Source organism: Myxocyprinus asiaticus, chromosome 36, assembly GCF_019703515.2.
Source record: "Myxocyprinus asiaticus isolate MX2 ecotype Aquarium Trade chromosome 36, UBuf_Myxa_2, whole genome shotgun sequence".
Classification (NCBI taxonomy): Eukaryota; Metazoa; Chordata; class Actinopteri; order Cypriniformes; family Catostomidae; genus Myxocyprinus; species Myxocyprinus asiaticus.
The window spans coordinates 17,738,140-17,752,316 of record NC_059379.1 but is presented as its reverse complement, the minus strand read 5'-3'; the positions used below and the strand labels follow the sequence as shown (position 1 = coordinate 17,752,316).

General features: G+C 36.9%; 1 protein-coding gene across 5 annotated transcripts; it reads right to left on the bottom strand.

Annotated features, from left to right (window-relative positions):
• Positions 1-92: 92 nt before the first annotated feature.
• Positions 93-13,196, bottom strand: LOC127427047 (monocarboxylate transporter 6-like). Of its 5 annotated transcripts, none has more exons than XM_051674369.1 (6): positions 12,764-13,196; positions 12,428-12,510; positions 8,927-9,356; positions 7,406-7,549; positions 4,928-5,758; positions 93-1,905 (listed from the first exon to the last, which is right to left on the bottom strand). In XM_051674369.1, exons 3-6 carry the CDS (start codon positions 9,261-9,263, stop codon positions 1,643-1,645), a joined length of 1,575 nt encoding a protein of 524 aa, XP_051530329.1. In that variant the 5' UTR covers positions 9,264-9,356; positions 12,428-12,510; positions 12,764-13,196; the 3' UTR covers positions 93-1,642. The 5 variants fall into 5 exon arrangements, with proteins under 5 accessions (XP_051530329.1, XP_051530331.1, XP_051530332.1 ...); XM_051674371.1 differs by having other exon boundaries at positions 8,927-9,283; XM_051674372.1 differs by having other exon boundaries at positions 8,927-9,244.
• Positions 13,197-14,177: the final 981 nt, after the last annotated feature.

Genomic DNA, 14,177 nt, shown 5'->3' with positions numbered 1-14,177 from the left:
AAATAAAAATAAGTAAAATAATGCTGCTGGTTAATTGAGTGCAATTAGACAGCAGAGCGAAATCTTTACTAACATTTCAAATATCTTTGCCTTTAAAACATAAATAAACTTTATTATTGTAGTAAATACACTGTAATATACATTTTGATATACATGACAAAACAACAGCACAACTTTGACAAGACCAAAACAGCTTACATGAGAAAAGGTAACAGCTAGCTTGCATATAAATCGGTGTACAGTGAAATGTCTTATTCTGTATTGAATAAAAAGGGGCCCTTTGAACACTCGCTGTTCAAGCACTCGCAGTACTAATCCATGAACCCAACAACCCCACAAGAGCACATAATTCCTGTAAGTATTAAGGGCAAATCATATTCAAGTACCCATTGAAAACTGGAAAAGAAAGTCTGTATTTGATATGTGATTGCTCTGCATTTGCAAGTTTCATTGTATATGTGTTTGGGTTAACATTACTGTGCAAAAGCCTTAGGCACAGTAGATGTTTCACAAAAATTTGTCTTTAAATGTTTATTTTAAATAAATATCAATATTTTTTGCACAGTCCTGTACCTTTAGCCATTTAATGCTCATGTGTAGTAGGCTATTAACAACTTTACTAAAACATAAACATAATTAGATTTTCTCCTAATTCATCAAACAATCTCTTTTCTTACACTTTGGCAATAGAATGTGTAAAGGTAAAACATAAAGTGAACAATCTTTTTTTAGACAGTGAATGCATGTCTTTCAGTGTACGGAGCTTATGATACAATCACAATGCATAATATATTGTATTGTGATAAAACTGAGAAAGAATAAACAAAAAGATATTGAGTCTGCTAAAAACTTGAAATGTAGTTATGTAGATATTGAGATGTTGAGTGTAGATTTTGTGGGCATGGCATGAAACAAATCAGCTATGATGGATTCCTGACTTTTAATAGCTTCAAGTTTCTCAGGTATGAAGGTTCATTTTATAATATTTAAAGCTACTATAAGTGATTTACCATGACGACTAGGTAACTGAATTGGATGAACCTGTAAACCACCAGTTCTCTATCCAAAACTCTGCACTCCAAAGACACGTAAGCAAACACAAACACATAAAAGGCAGATAGCATTTTCTGATTGGCTGAGAAAGCACTCACCTGACTCTTTTTTTTTTTTTTTTTTTTTTTTTGCTGTTTGCAGAGTCTAGGGCTGTCACAGAGACAGGTGAGATTTCTCAGGACACCTATTTCAGTCATATCTGTCAGTTAGTAATGACATGGTATTAAAAAGTCACTTACAGTGCCTTTAATTTACAGTAAACCAAAAAGATGGCATTATAGTACTATGGCATTTAGATAGCACAAGGCATACCAGTGACATGACATCATGAGTTTATGTGAGTTTAACTCACTAGACCGGAACGTTTAGAAAAGCATTACAGTGTCATACAGTATACCAAGATACAAAACATCTTGAGTTTGACACTCACTGAAATGATATATTTAAAAACAACCCATTTTGTGTTACTAAGAAACGGAGTAAACTATTCTTTTCAATGTATACATACAATACATTTTCATGAGCTGTAACACACCTGATATAGGTAACAATTTAAACATGAATAAACCCAGTCTGATTCTGATGCAGGTCATATATCAGTGACATTTTCTGTCTCTGAAGACGGGTCATTCGTCTTGTCCCCATCTGTAGGCACACTGCTGTACTGTACTGTGGGCAGAGTAACTGCAGGCTTAGCTGGAGACCCAGAAGCTATTGAATTGTCCTTCTGGGATTCACCGTGACAGTCCAACCAGTAAAAGGAAACCATTAGGAACAGAGCTGATAATGCCACTGAGATACTGCAAGCCAGAAACACATATGTGTACAAGCCAGTTCTGTCCACGAGGCTTCCTGTAACACATGTATAGAAATATGGTTACATTTAACAGTCTTATGAGGTCCTTGTTTACAGTGTTTTGAGCCTTGCATAGTTCACCACAAAAATGAAAATTCTGTCTCAATTTATGCACCATCATGCTGTTCTAAACCTGTTTGACTGAGATTTTAGGCCAACCTGGTCTCATCGAATGAACGTTTCTCTATATATATTTTTGCAAACTGACTTGTACGTGCTGCTTTCTACGTTTCGCTGCAGTTTCCTGGTTAAATGAACACTAGAGGTGCTACAACAACTGTGTGGTTTAATCATTGTCACACAAATCATGAGTACAATTGCTAATTCTGATTTTATATATAAATTTTTTTTTATTCTATTACTCACCCGCACTATATTATGATATCATAACATTTTGCTTTAATGCATGATTTGAAAAAAGAAACATTTTAACACATATTACAGACCCACCTACATATACACACTTATTCCTATATCATTAGCTTGCTTGGTAGCTCACCTGGAAAAGTGTTAAACTTTAACCTCAATGGCCACGGTTCGAGTCCAGCCACAGACAAGTGAATATAGCAAAGAAGCGACACAAAATGACTTGGTTGCTTCATTTAATGTGTTTTCTTTTTTCTTTTCTTTTTTTTTCGAATTTGCATTTTAAAACACTATTGGTATGTTTTACTTATTAAAACCTCCATCTAAAATTCACCTTAAAAACCATGTCTCATTACAACCTCATTTCGCTTGGTTTTGACACCCACCGCTGGACATTTCACTTGCAGCCAAACATGTAATGAATCCACGTAATTTCAGTTTTGCAAAAACGTTGCAATGTTCAACTAAATTTCATGAGACGAGGCAGTTTTAGGCAATGTGCCAGTCACCATTCACTTTCACTGCATCTTTCTCCATTCAATGAAAATGAAGGCTGTCATTCTGTCAAACATCTTCCTTTGTGTTCCACAGAAGACAGAAGTCATATGGGGTTTGAACAACTTGAGGGTGAGTACATGATGACAGAATTTTTTTAATGGGGACGTACGACTGTTCCTTTAACTTTAAAATCTTTATAATGGTACAATACTGCGCAAAAGTTTTAGGCAGTTGTGAAAAATGTTTAGTACTGTCATGACACCTTTATTTTTATTCTTTTAATCTGTTCCTTGAGTTTAAAAAATAATGTCATGAATAGACCAATTAACTTCATACAAATTGAAGTAAACATCAAAAACAATATTCAAATCAATCAATATTTTGTGTGTGTGACCACCACCCTATGTCTTTAAAACAGCCCAATTCTTATAGGTACACTTGCTCAGTTTTCAATGTTGCTGACAGATAGGTTGTTCCAAGCATCTTGGAGAACTTGCCACAGTTCTATGTATTTAGTCTCAATTGCTTCTGACTCTATGATGTTGTGATCCCGTCTCTGTGGGGGTCATACCATCTGTTGGAGGACTCCTCGTTCTACTTCTATTCTATTTGCAAAAGGAATGTTTGGACATCTAAAATTTATATTGATATAAAATAACCATCTAAAGACAAATGTTTTTGTGAAACATCTAATGTGCCTAAGACTTTTTCACAGTACTGTACATTCAATTTAAAAGTCCTCCTGATCCACAAGTAACAAAAGTGCTATGTCACCATGATTCTGGAGTAAACCACCAAAACATGAGTCATGCATGGCTGTATAGAGTGGCTGTAGTTCAGTGGCGAACATTAGGCCAAAAATGTGTGTACTCAGTCAGTAACACTCAAAGCTCCTAGGTTGTGCTTAGCCCAACTAATGAAATTACTGTGTAAGAGAACAAAAGTGAGAAAACATCACGGTCAATCTGACCAGCCTCAGAACACAGCCTCCCCTCCTACAAAAACCCACACACATCCAGATTAGTGCTTTTGCAATAGAAGATTAAATCACATTTTTCAAATAAGTAAAAACATAATGTGGTCTCTTAATTTAGAGGTTACCACATTCTTTAGATTACAATATGCATGAAGAAAAAAAAAGAATGTGGAACTGAAAGTGGAGATTTATAGTAAAAAAAACGACTTAAATATTGATCTGTTTCTCACCCACACCTATCATATTGCTTCAGAAGACATGGATTTAACCACTGGAGTCATATGGATCACTTTTATGCTGCCTTTATGTGCTTTTTGGAACTTCAAAGTTCTGGTCACCATTCATTTGCATTATATGGACCAACAGAGCTGAGATATTCTTCTAAAAATCTTAATTTGTGTTCAGCAGAAGAAAGAAAGTCATACACATCTGGGATGGCCTGAGGGTGAGTAAATGATGAGAGAATTTAAATTTTTTTGGTGAACTATTCCTTTAATCACCTTTTTTCTGTGATTTTTCTTTAAAATGTCCTTCACCAATTCATTTTAAATGGTCAGACGGGGTGAAAAATAATTTTTTATGTACAAATATCCCATGTACTTTAAAAATGTTTGGTGGGTAACCTAAAAATGTTTTACTTCATGTGATAAAATCTAACTTAACTGGTTTTATTCAAGTCAAAATTATTATTTAACCTCACTGAATCAACTTGAACTAATTCGGTTACTCCAACAAAACTGATTTTAAGAGTTAGATCAAGTAAAAATAGCTCTTTAAGGTAACAATTGTAGGTTACCACTTTTAACAGGGTATGGTCTCAAAATTAATATGAGGTAATAAAAGCTGAATAAATTCTAATTAGAAAATAATTAGTAAAATACTGTTTAAAACACACCGCAGGGCAGTATTACATGTCAACTATCCTGTTTGTGTTACAAAAAGTTGTCCATTGCATGTTTAAAATCTTTTGGTGTCTTAAGTCTATGGCAGGAACAGATGCTGAAAGACCAGCATGACCGCATTTAAAATTGTCTTTGTTTAAAGCAAGGCATCTGGAGTTTAGAAGCATATAGATCATGTTTGGGTTGATCTATACATATAAAGGCAGTGACATGGCACTGTCCATCTACATTACACCTAACCTTTGAAGTTCTGCAGCTACAGGATTTTCATGTTACCTGCAAGAGGAGGCCCAATCAGCAGTGTGACGCTTTCCATGATAGACAGCAGGCCGAGAGCAGATGGGAATCGACTCATCTCAACCGTGTCCATTAGTACGGTGAACATCAGCGAGCCAATCACGCTCATAGACAGCCCGTAAGTCAGCACATATATTAAGAGCACCGGGAAACTGGCAGCAATGCAGCAAATACTGTTACTGAGTCCATTTATGAACAGTGCTACTGAGAACACGTAGATGTGTCGGCCTTTGAACCAGGGCAGGCTGAAGAGCACTCCGATGGGAGGCCGCACAAAGATGTTGACAAAGCCCAGGATGGAGAGCAGCAGGGCGGCTTGGCTCTGATCCATGCCATGGGCAGTAGCATAGGGAACCAGGTAGATAAGCGGCACCACGAACCCCAGCATCATCCAGGTGATGCCCAAGGAGAAGACCCGAAATCGCAGGTTACTACCGAACAGGTCAAAGGCCATGTGGCATCTGAGGAAGGATACTAAACTCTGAAACATTCTCTGTATGCTCTCTTTCAGTCCTTTTTTGTCTGGGGATCTTGGGCTGTTCCTCGTTGCCTTGGAGCTTCTGGGTTTGCGAGGTTTCAGTGGTCTCATAACAGCCCCACAAACACAGCAATTAAGTAGCACAGCACCAAGAACCAGAAAGCTCCCTCTCCAGCCCAGCTCACTGTGAAGGTAGTCACCTAAAAATGGCAACGTAGACAGGCCCAGAGCAGTGCCGGTGGAGGACATTGCATTGGCAAAAGGACGACGGCGCACAAAGTAATAACCGAGGATGGTAACAGCAGGCTGAAAACTCAAACAGAAACCCAGACCTGTGAAGCAAACACAGTGTCATAAATTATTATTACCTATTATACTGCATGTTATATAAAGGATACTAATGTGCTAACTAAATTGCAAACTATCTACATAAGTTGAAAGAGTCTGCATTTACCATTAATTTTAAGAGTTACCATACACTGATGATGTTCAATGTTTTAATAACAATAAAATGATTATAACTGCAGTATACAACAGAACAAAAGTTCCAAAAGTACTGATAGTTTTTATAACAGAACTGGAAATGTCACTGTTTGCATCACTCTTTTTGTCTGTGGCCACAACCACACAAATCTGTTTTTATTTGAAAACTCCATTTCCAGTTACCTATGGTCAGGGTTGGGGAGTACATTACATGTAATGGGATTACGTATTTAAAATACAAAATATAAGTAACTGTATTCCACTACAGTTACAATTTAAATCATTGGTAATTAGAATACAGTTACATTCAAAAAGTATTTTGATTACTGAAGAGATTACTTTGCATTTTATTGTCATTTGTTTCATTTAATATTTAGTCCTTTCAGATGGAAAATATTTATACATATAAATGATGCGATCCAAAGTGCATTTGAACAGCGGTGAAACACTTTCTTATGATGTGTTACATTCATACGAGCAGACAGAGAAGTAAGTTTGAAGTAAGTATGGAGCAGAAGAAATAGAAATAAACCTTGTGTAAATTGTCAGCTTTATGCTAAGCTAAAATGCTATTTCTAGCCATTTTACATGCACATTACCAGGCACGATCATATTTTTTTATCAACAACATTCACGTTGGATCATAATTCCTTTTTTTCTAGTAAGACCTTTGATCTTAGGGCAAAAATCATATTCTTGATAATAATTTTTGAATTGTTTTCCTGTAAAAATATCTAAAAATCCTTAAAACAAGATAAATTTGATTGATCATGTTTTAGAAACAACACTGCATAAGATATTTAGGTTTTTCTGAGAATGTATTTTTAACATGTGTATTTTGTCTTACTGTACTGGCAGAGTTTTTATAGTCAAAACAAGTGAAAAAATCTACCAGTGCTGAAGAAATAATCAAAAGTATTTAGAATATGTTACTGACCTTGAGTAATCTAACAGAATACGTTACAAATTACATTTTACAGCATGTATTCTGTAATCTGTAGTGGAATACATTTCAAAAGTAACCCTCCCAATCCTGCCTATGGTCATCATTTTCCTAAGTATACGGTTACTGGGAGCATTTTCAAAGGAAAATGCAGTCCTGGTGTGGATGGGAGGTGTTAACATAAAAATTCATTAAAACAATTTTTTTTTACGAAAAACATTTTAGTGTGAATGTGGCCTACGTTTGTTTCATATAATTCCAATGCTTGTTCCGCTTTTATTACTTTCAAAAGAATTTTGTTGGCAGAGCAAAAAATAAATGAATAATACTCCTCCTGATGTTGTTCGAAACACAAAAGAAGATGTTAGGCACAATCTTAGTCTCATACTGCTTAAGTCATAACTGCATCATATTTGAAATCATATTCTTATTCATGTCAGCCTGCAGAGTGTAGAGCTTTGTGACATTCCAAGAGGGCTGATATTTTATATAATCTCATCTCTTTATGTCACCATTTTTGCTGCTCTTTTAACTACAGATCAACCATACAAACCTGTTATGACCCCCGCAGTGATGTATAACTCGAGTATAGAACGTGTAAAAGAGCTGACGGCCATCCCCACACCACTCAGCACTCCCCCAAACATCACTGTCGCCCGGCAACCGAAATGTTCCACCAGCACACTACAAAGAGGACCTGGAAGAACAATGCTTAAGGTAAAAAATAAATAAAATAAAAAAGCTTGAATTTATGGTGGCTTACTCCATGGCTCCAGCATAATCCCACTCTGAACACAACATTTGAATAATGACTTGCCTTGTTCAAAATATGCTAAGCAAATGTCAACACACAACTATTCCAGGTAATCCACATTTGGCAGCACAAGAGGAACACTGAAATGTGCTGGATCAGTCTGTTCCTTTTTAGTTATTACTACGACTTCGAGAAAGATCATCTCACAGGCATGCATGCCTACAGAAAATTATAGAGGGTTCACAACCTTTCTCTCACCATTATATGCCAATATCACTGTGATACTGCAAATAGAACCCTGATTTTTAATTACTGTCTCTGTCTGTAAACCATGTTCTTACAGGCTAAACTGATGTATGCAATACCACTCTAAATTAACAGAGCACAGAGAAGATATCAAGTAATGACCACACCTTCCTTCTCACAATGGAGAAGTGAAAAAAACAAGTTCTGATGTTAGTTTTTCTTTACTCCAAAAGCCTTCTTAATATCACAAAAGATTCCTCAAAGCTATCGCTGTAAAAAGTGGTAACATAAAACTGTTACCTTAAGGATCTATTTCTACTTGATCTAACCCTTACAATTTCTGTAACATAATGTATTCAAGTTCATTTAGAATAAATAATAATATTAATATCAAATAATATTTTATATAATATCAAATAATATTTATTTTGAATTTGAAGCAAGCCAGTTAATTTTGAAAAAAATAAAAATAAATAAAAGTTTACAACTTTTTTCGGTGAACAGATTGATGATGCATTCAGAACCAAATTACCTGCTCTCTGCTCCTAATTAAGAGGATAAAATCAGATTAAACACAAGTTTAAATGTACAAAGAGGTGCTTTGCCTGAATATTTGTATGCAATGATATAATGATATAATGATATAATTTACGTATAACAGCTACAAAAGCAACAATTAGAAAAGACATACTTTATAGAAAACTGAAGACTTGTCACACTGTACAAAAAGTTTTGTTAACAAATGTTTATTTTAAATTTATTTCTTTATTTATTTTGTGTGGTAAGATCTAAATTAAATGGGTTAATTCATTCATTTAATCAGAAATATTAATTAATTTGACTGAATCAACCTGACAAGATTAGGTTTCACTAATAAAAGTAATCTTTAAGTATCAAATAGAAATAGATCCTTAAGGAAACAATTGCATGTTACCATGTTTTACAGTGTAATACGACAATCCTCAATCTACTCTTTATGTGCACATAAATTGAGGTTGTTTCAGGAGGGCTGTTCTTTAGAATAGTGCATGCTAAAAATCTTCTAAACACCAAATGACTCTTCTACATCCTTACCTCCAGCATGTAGAACTGCTGTCATTATTGATGGCACCCAAGATGTCTCACTGTTGCTGGCTTCAAATTCTTTCTGAAGATCTACATAGAAGATGCCAATGCAGGAGGGAAAGGCCAGTGTCAATGCTAAGACAAGGATGGTAGCAAGCAGGACCACCCAGCCCCAGCCTCCATCCGGAGCATCAGTGGTGGCCTTTTCAACTTCATCTAAAGGTGGTCCTGGTCCTTCCTTCTCTTCCTCCTCAGATTCATGCTCACATGGTTCTCCAGTCTGTTTCTCCATGCTGGAAGGTTGCTGAGGTGCCATTTTGTCCCTATCTGCAGGTAACAAAGTCATTGCTGTCTGGGTTTTTCCACCTGTGCCAGGAGGGTAGGGCAACACATTCTTGCATATCCCATGTCATTTAAATCAAATGTGCTCGTAACCCCCCTATACAATGAAACAAGAACCATAATAAACAAATAATCACTTAAAAAAGGACTTTTTTTTTTTAGGACTGACCGTGCAAGGTTAAAACAGCAGTAATAACATAGTAAATAGGTTACAACAGGGCTAAAGACACACCTTAAGGACAATTAGATTTTTTTTTTTTGTCATAATGTGTATCAAGATTGAAAAAAATTATAATTATAATTGTATTGAATATTGATGGAGCAACATAATTTGTGTGAAAAGAAATAATAACAGAAGGTTGTTTTTAAAAAAAATTAATTAAAGAAAAAAAAAGGTGGCATTTGGGTAAAAGGCCCCCAGGGTATTTATAGTGATATTGTGTAGCTATACGGGGAAATTACAGTGCAAAATTTGTTAACTCATGCAAATGATTTTAAGACAGCAAGAAGCTTTTTTTGAGTAACAAATTAAGATAACGTTTATTCAAAATAACCACTTCAGAAAATATTGTGATTTTCTGTAAATTTCAATCAAATTTGGCATTTCATAACATCTCAAGTAAGTATTCTACAAACAAATTAATCTCTGTTGTGATTGGATGAGTCAGTGTGAGCCCAATTTGAACATTATTCATAATAAATCTATTCATACCACAAGGTGTTTTATGGGGACCTTTAGCCCCTTGCAGGGGGGCTTTTTATCACAAATACTATCCTTTCACTTACTGGACAGATTTTAAATATTTTTTTATTTAATCACCTTGAACAAAACTGAAAATGACAAACAAGTATTTTGTCTCAATGTGGTAATTTCAGAGATTTTCATTAGCTACATAAATTTGCAACATTAAAAAAATATTAAATCAACCACATTTACACATTACATGCTATGATCTCATGGATCAGGAAAATGTTGCAGTGCATTGAGACATACAGGTGTTTAAGAAAGTGCTGTAGCAGTTTGTGTTGCTATTTAGTGTTTTTGGGAGAAAATAAAATCAAATGTGCCTTTTACCCCAGCAGGGTGTTTAGACCTGGTGTACCCTACAATGCAAAACATTGTGTAGAGCTACAAAACTGGAGAAAGTTAGTACTAGCATGACTTTGTCAAACTCCTCTTTGTTTACTTTCCATGTTCAGATAGACCAGAGGAGGGGGAAGTGTGCATGTGGCAAAATCCACCATAGAAACCATTACAGCTTCATGAAAACAGCTGCTGAGATACAATATACACTATATTGCCAAAAGTATTCACTCATCTGCCTTTAGACGCATATGAACTTAAGTGACATCCCATTCTTAATCCATAGGGTTTAATATGACGTCGGCCCACCCTTTGCAGCTATAACAGCTTCAACTCTTCTGGGAAGGCTTTCCACAAGGTTTAGGAGTGTGTTTATGGGAATTTTTGACCATTCTTCCAGAAGCGCATTTGTGAGGTCAGACACTGATGTTGGACGAGAAGGCCTGGCTCGCAGTCTTCGCTCTAATTCATCCCAAAGGTGCTCTATCGGGTTGAGGTCAGGACTCTGTGCAGGCCAGTCAAGTTCTTCCACACCAAACTCGCTCATCCATGTCTTTATGGACCTTGCTTTGTGCACTGGTGCGCAGTCATGTTGGAACAGGAAGGGGCCATCCCCAAACTGTTCCCACAAAGTTGGGAGCATGGAATTGTCCAAAATCTCTTGGTATGCTGAAGCATTCAGAGTTCCTTTCACTGGAACTAAGGGGCCAAGTCCAGCTCCTGAAAAACAACCCCACACCATAATCCCCCCTCCACCAAACTTCACAGTTGGCACAATGCAGTCAGACAAGTACTGTTCTCCTGGCAACCGCCAAACCCAGACTCGTCCATCAGATTGCCAGATGGAGAAGCGTGATTCGTCACTCCAGAGAACGCGTCTCCACTGCTCTAGAGTCCAGTGGCGGCGCGCTTTACACCACTGCATCCGATGCTTTGCATTGCACTTGGTGATGTATGGCTTGGATGCAGCTGCTCGGCCATGGAAACCCATTCCATGAAGCTCTCTACGCACTGTTCTTGAGCTAATCTGAAAGCCACATGAACTTTGGAGGTCTGTAGCGATTGACTCTGCAGAAAGTTGGCGACCTCTGTGCACTATGCGCCTCAGCATCCGCTGACCCTGCTCTGTCATTTTACTTGGCCTACCACTTCGTGGCTGAGTTGCTGTCATTCCCAGTCGCTTCCACTTTGTTATAATACCACTGACAGTTGACTGTGGAATATTTAGTAGCGAGGAAATTTCACGACTGGACTTGTTGCACAGGTGGCATCCTATCACAGTACCATTCTGGAATTCACTGAGCTCCTGAGAGCGGCCCATTCTTTCACAAATGTTTGTAGAAGCAGTCTGCATGCCTAGGTGCTTCATTTTATACACCTGTGGCCATGGAAGTGATTGGAACACCTGAATTCAATTATTTGGATGGGTGAGCGAATACTTTTGGCAATATAGTGTATGTCTAAAAGTCGATACACACTATCAGTACCTATGTACACACACGTTTATGTATTGTGTGCGTACACACAGGTGTGCACTAGATTACCCTAAGAGTGGAGCTGTCAAAATCATGTCTACTTTCTTCTCGTGGCGTTAGTGGGAGTGTTTCTTTGTTCAGCTATTCTCCAACTGAGGTGAACTGAACATTATGTTGTTTACTATTCAAATGTCGTGTATGTTGTTCCGGAAGAAGCGACTTTCTAAGTGAGCGACAAAGAAAATAAAGAGCAAGCTTGGACGTAGGTATGATTTTCTTTCGTTCTTTCTTTCTTTCTTTCTTTTTTTTTTAAGAACAGCGAAAACACACTTTAAAAACAAAACAAAAAATTAAGACGTGTTTGACCGCTCACTGACCACAGATACAGGAACATTTGAAAAACATCTTAAGCTTATTTTAATAGACTAGCCTATGTTAAAAGTACCTGCATTTATCCGAATCATCGGGGTCTCTTGTCTCTCTCGTGAGCCAAATGTCAATATTTCATCCAGCTGTCAGCCCAATTAGAATCGAAAAAGACGTATTGCTATGCTCAACCACTGTAAACATGCCACTTGAACAGCCAATTCAAAGAAATAACAAACTCACCTTTTAAGCGCGTTTTCAGCTATCCACGTCTATGCTGAGGCAGCGGACACTGTCATAACAGCGGTAGCAGTATGGAGATGGAACTGTTTCATGTTAACATACAAATCGAAAGAGATTCACAAATAGAAACTTGGTTCACAAATAAATTGAATGAGAGCCACAAATAAATGTAAGGAGTTTCACAAAAAAATTAAATGAATTCACAAATGAAAAGAATGAGATTTACAAATATATGTAATTGCACGTGAATTACGTTTAACAAGTGAATGCACAAATAAATAAAATGAGATTTTTAAATAAATTTTTTTTATTTAAAAATATATATTTTTAACTCACAACCACAACACTGTCCAGCATTCATTTGTGAATTGCGCGCATTTATTTGTGGATCGCTTCCTGGACATTTGCAGGTCGCTACACGCATTTGTTGATTTTGAAACAAATCTAGCCCAAGATGTGCACACAAATCTACAAATAGGTGGACTCCACCCATCTTCTACTCAAGCCAATCAGATAACGGCCACATTACTCGGACCAATCATAGCACATTCTATCTTCATCCAATCACGCTTCGTTTTACTATCAGGGCGAGACCAGTGTCACAGAGCTCTCAGATGTGCATGGAATTAAGCACATACATATATTGGCACTAGATTTGTTTCAATAAATCTCTTTCCATTTGTATGTTAATATGAAACAATTCCACCTCCATAAAGGAGACACTCCGAGTGGAAGCGGCTTCCAGCTCTAACCGAGTGAGCAAAAGCTGACGAATGTAACAGCATGTACTCTCACATCTTGAACCACTAACAGGAGGGCTAAATGGAAGTGGTAACGGCTCCTTTAACTGCAGTCTATACGTAGAGAAATTTGAGCACCGGGGCGATGGCATGGCATTTCCTCTCACCTTTCCCCCAGAGCGTCTCTCTCTCATCCGCTTTGTGCAGCTCTGAAGGGCGGGTTTCGGTATGGTAGCGTAGTTAAGTAAATACAGCCCACAGACTTTATTCAAACGCTAGTTTCTTAAAGGAATATTTCACCCAAAAAGAAAATGTTCTCATCATTTACTCACCTTCATGCTATACCAGATATGTATGACTTTCTTTCTTCTGCTGAACACAAAGGAAGATTTTTAGAAGAATTTCTCAGCTCTGTTGGTCCATTCAATGCCAGCGAATGGTGACGAGAACTTTGAAGGTCCAAAAATCACATAAATGCAGCATAGAAGTAATCCATACGACTCCAGTGGTTAAATCCATGTCTTCAGAAGTGATATGATAGGTGTGGGTGAGAAACAGATCAATATTCAAGTAATTTTTTCCCCCAATAAATTCTCCTCCTTGCCCAATAAGTGGCGATATGCATGAAGACTGTGAACATTAAAGTGGAGATTGATAGTAAAAAAAGGACTTAAATAGTGATCTGCTTCTCACCCACACTTATCACATCACTTCTGAAGACATGGATTTAACAGCTGGAGTCTTATGGCTTATTATTATGCTGCATTTATGTGCTTTTCGAAGCTTTAAAATTCTGGTCACCAACAGACCAGTCTGACAAACAGAGCTGACATATTCTTCTAAAAATCTTAATTTGTTCAGCAGAAGAAAGAAAATCATACACAACTGGGATGGCATGAGCATGAGTAAATGAGATAATTTTTATTTTTGGGTGAACTATTCCTTTAAAGCCATTCATACAGAGTTTTATGATTGTTAAAACTGAGTTAAACCCAACAACAGATTAGAAC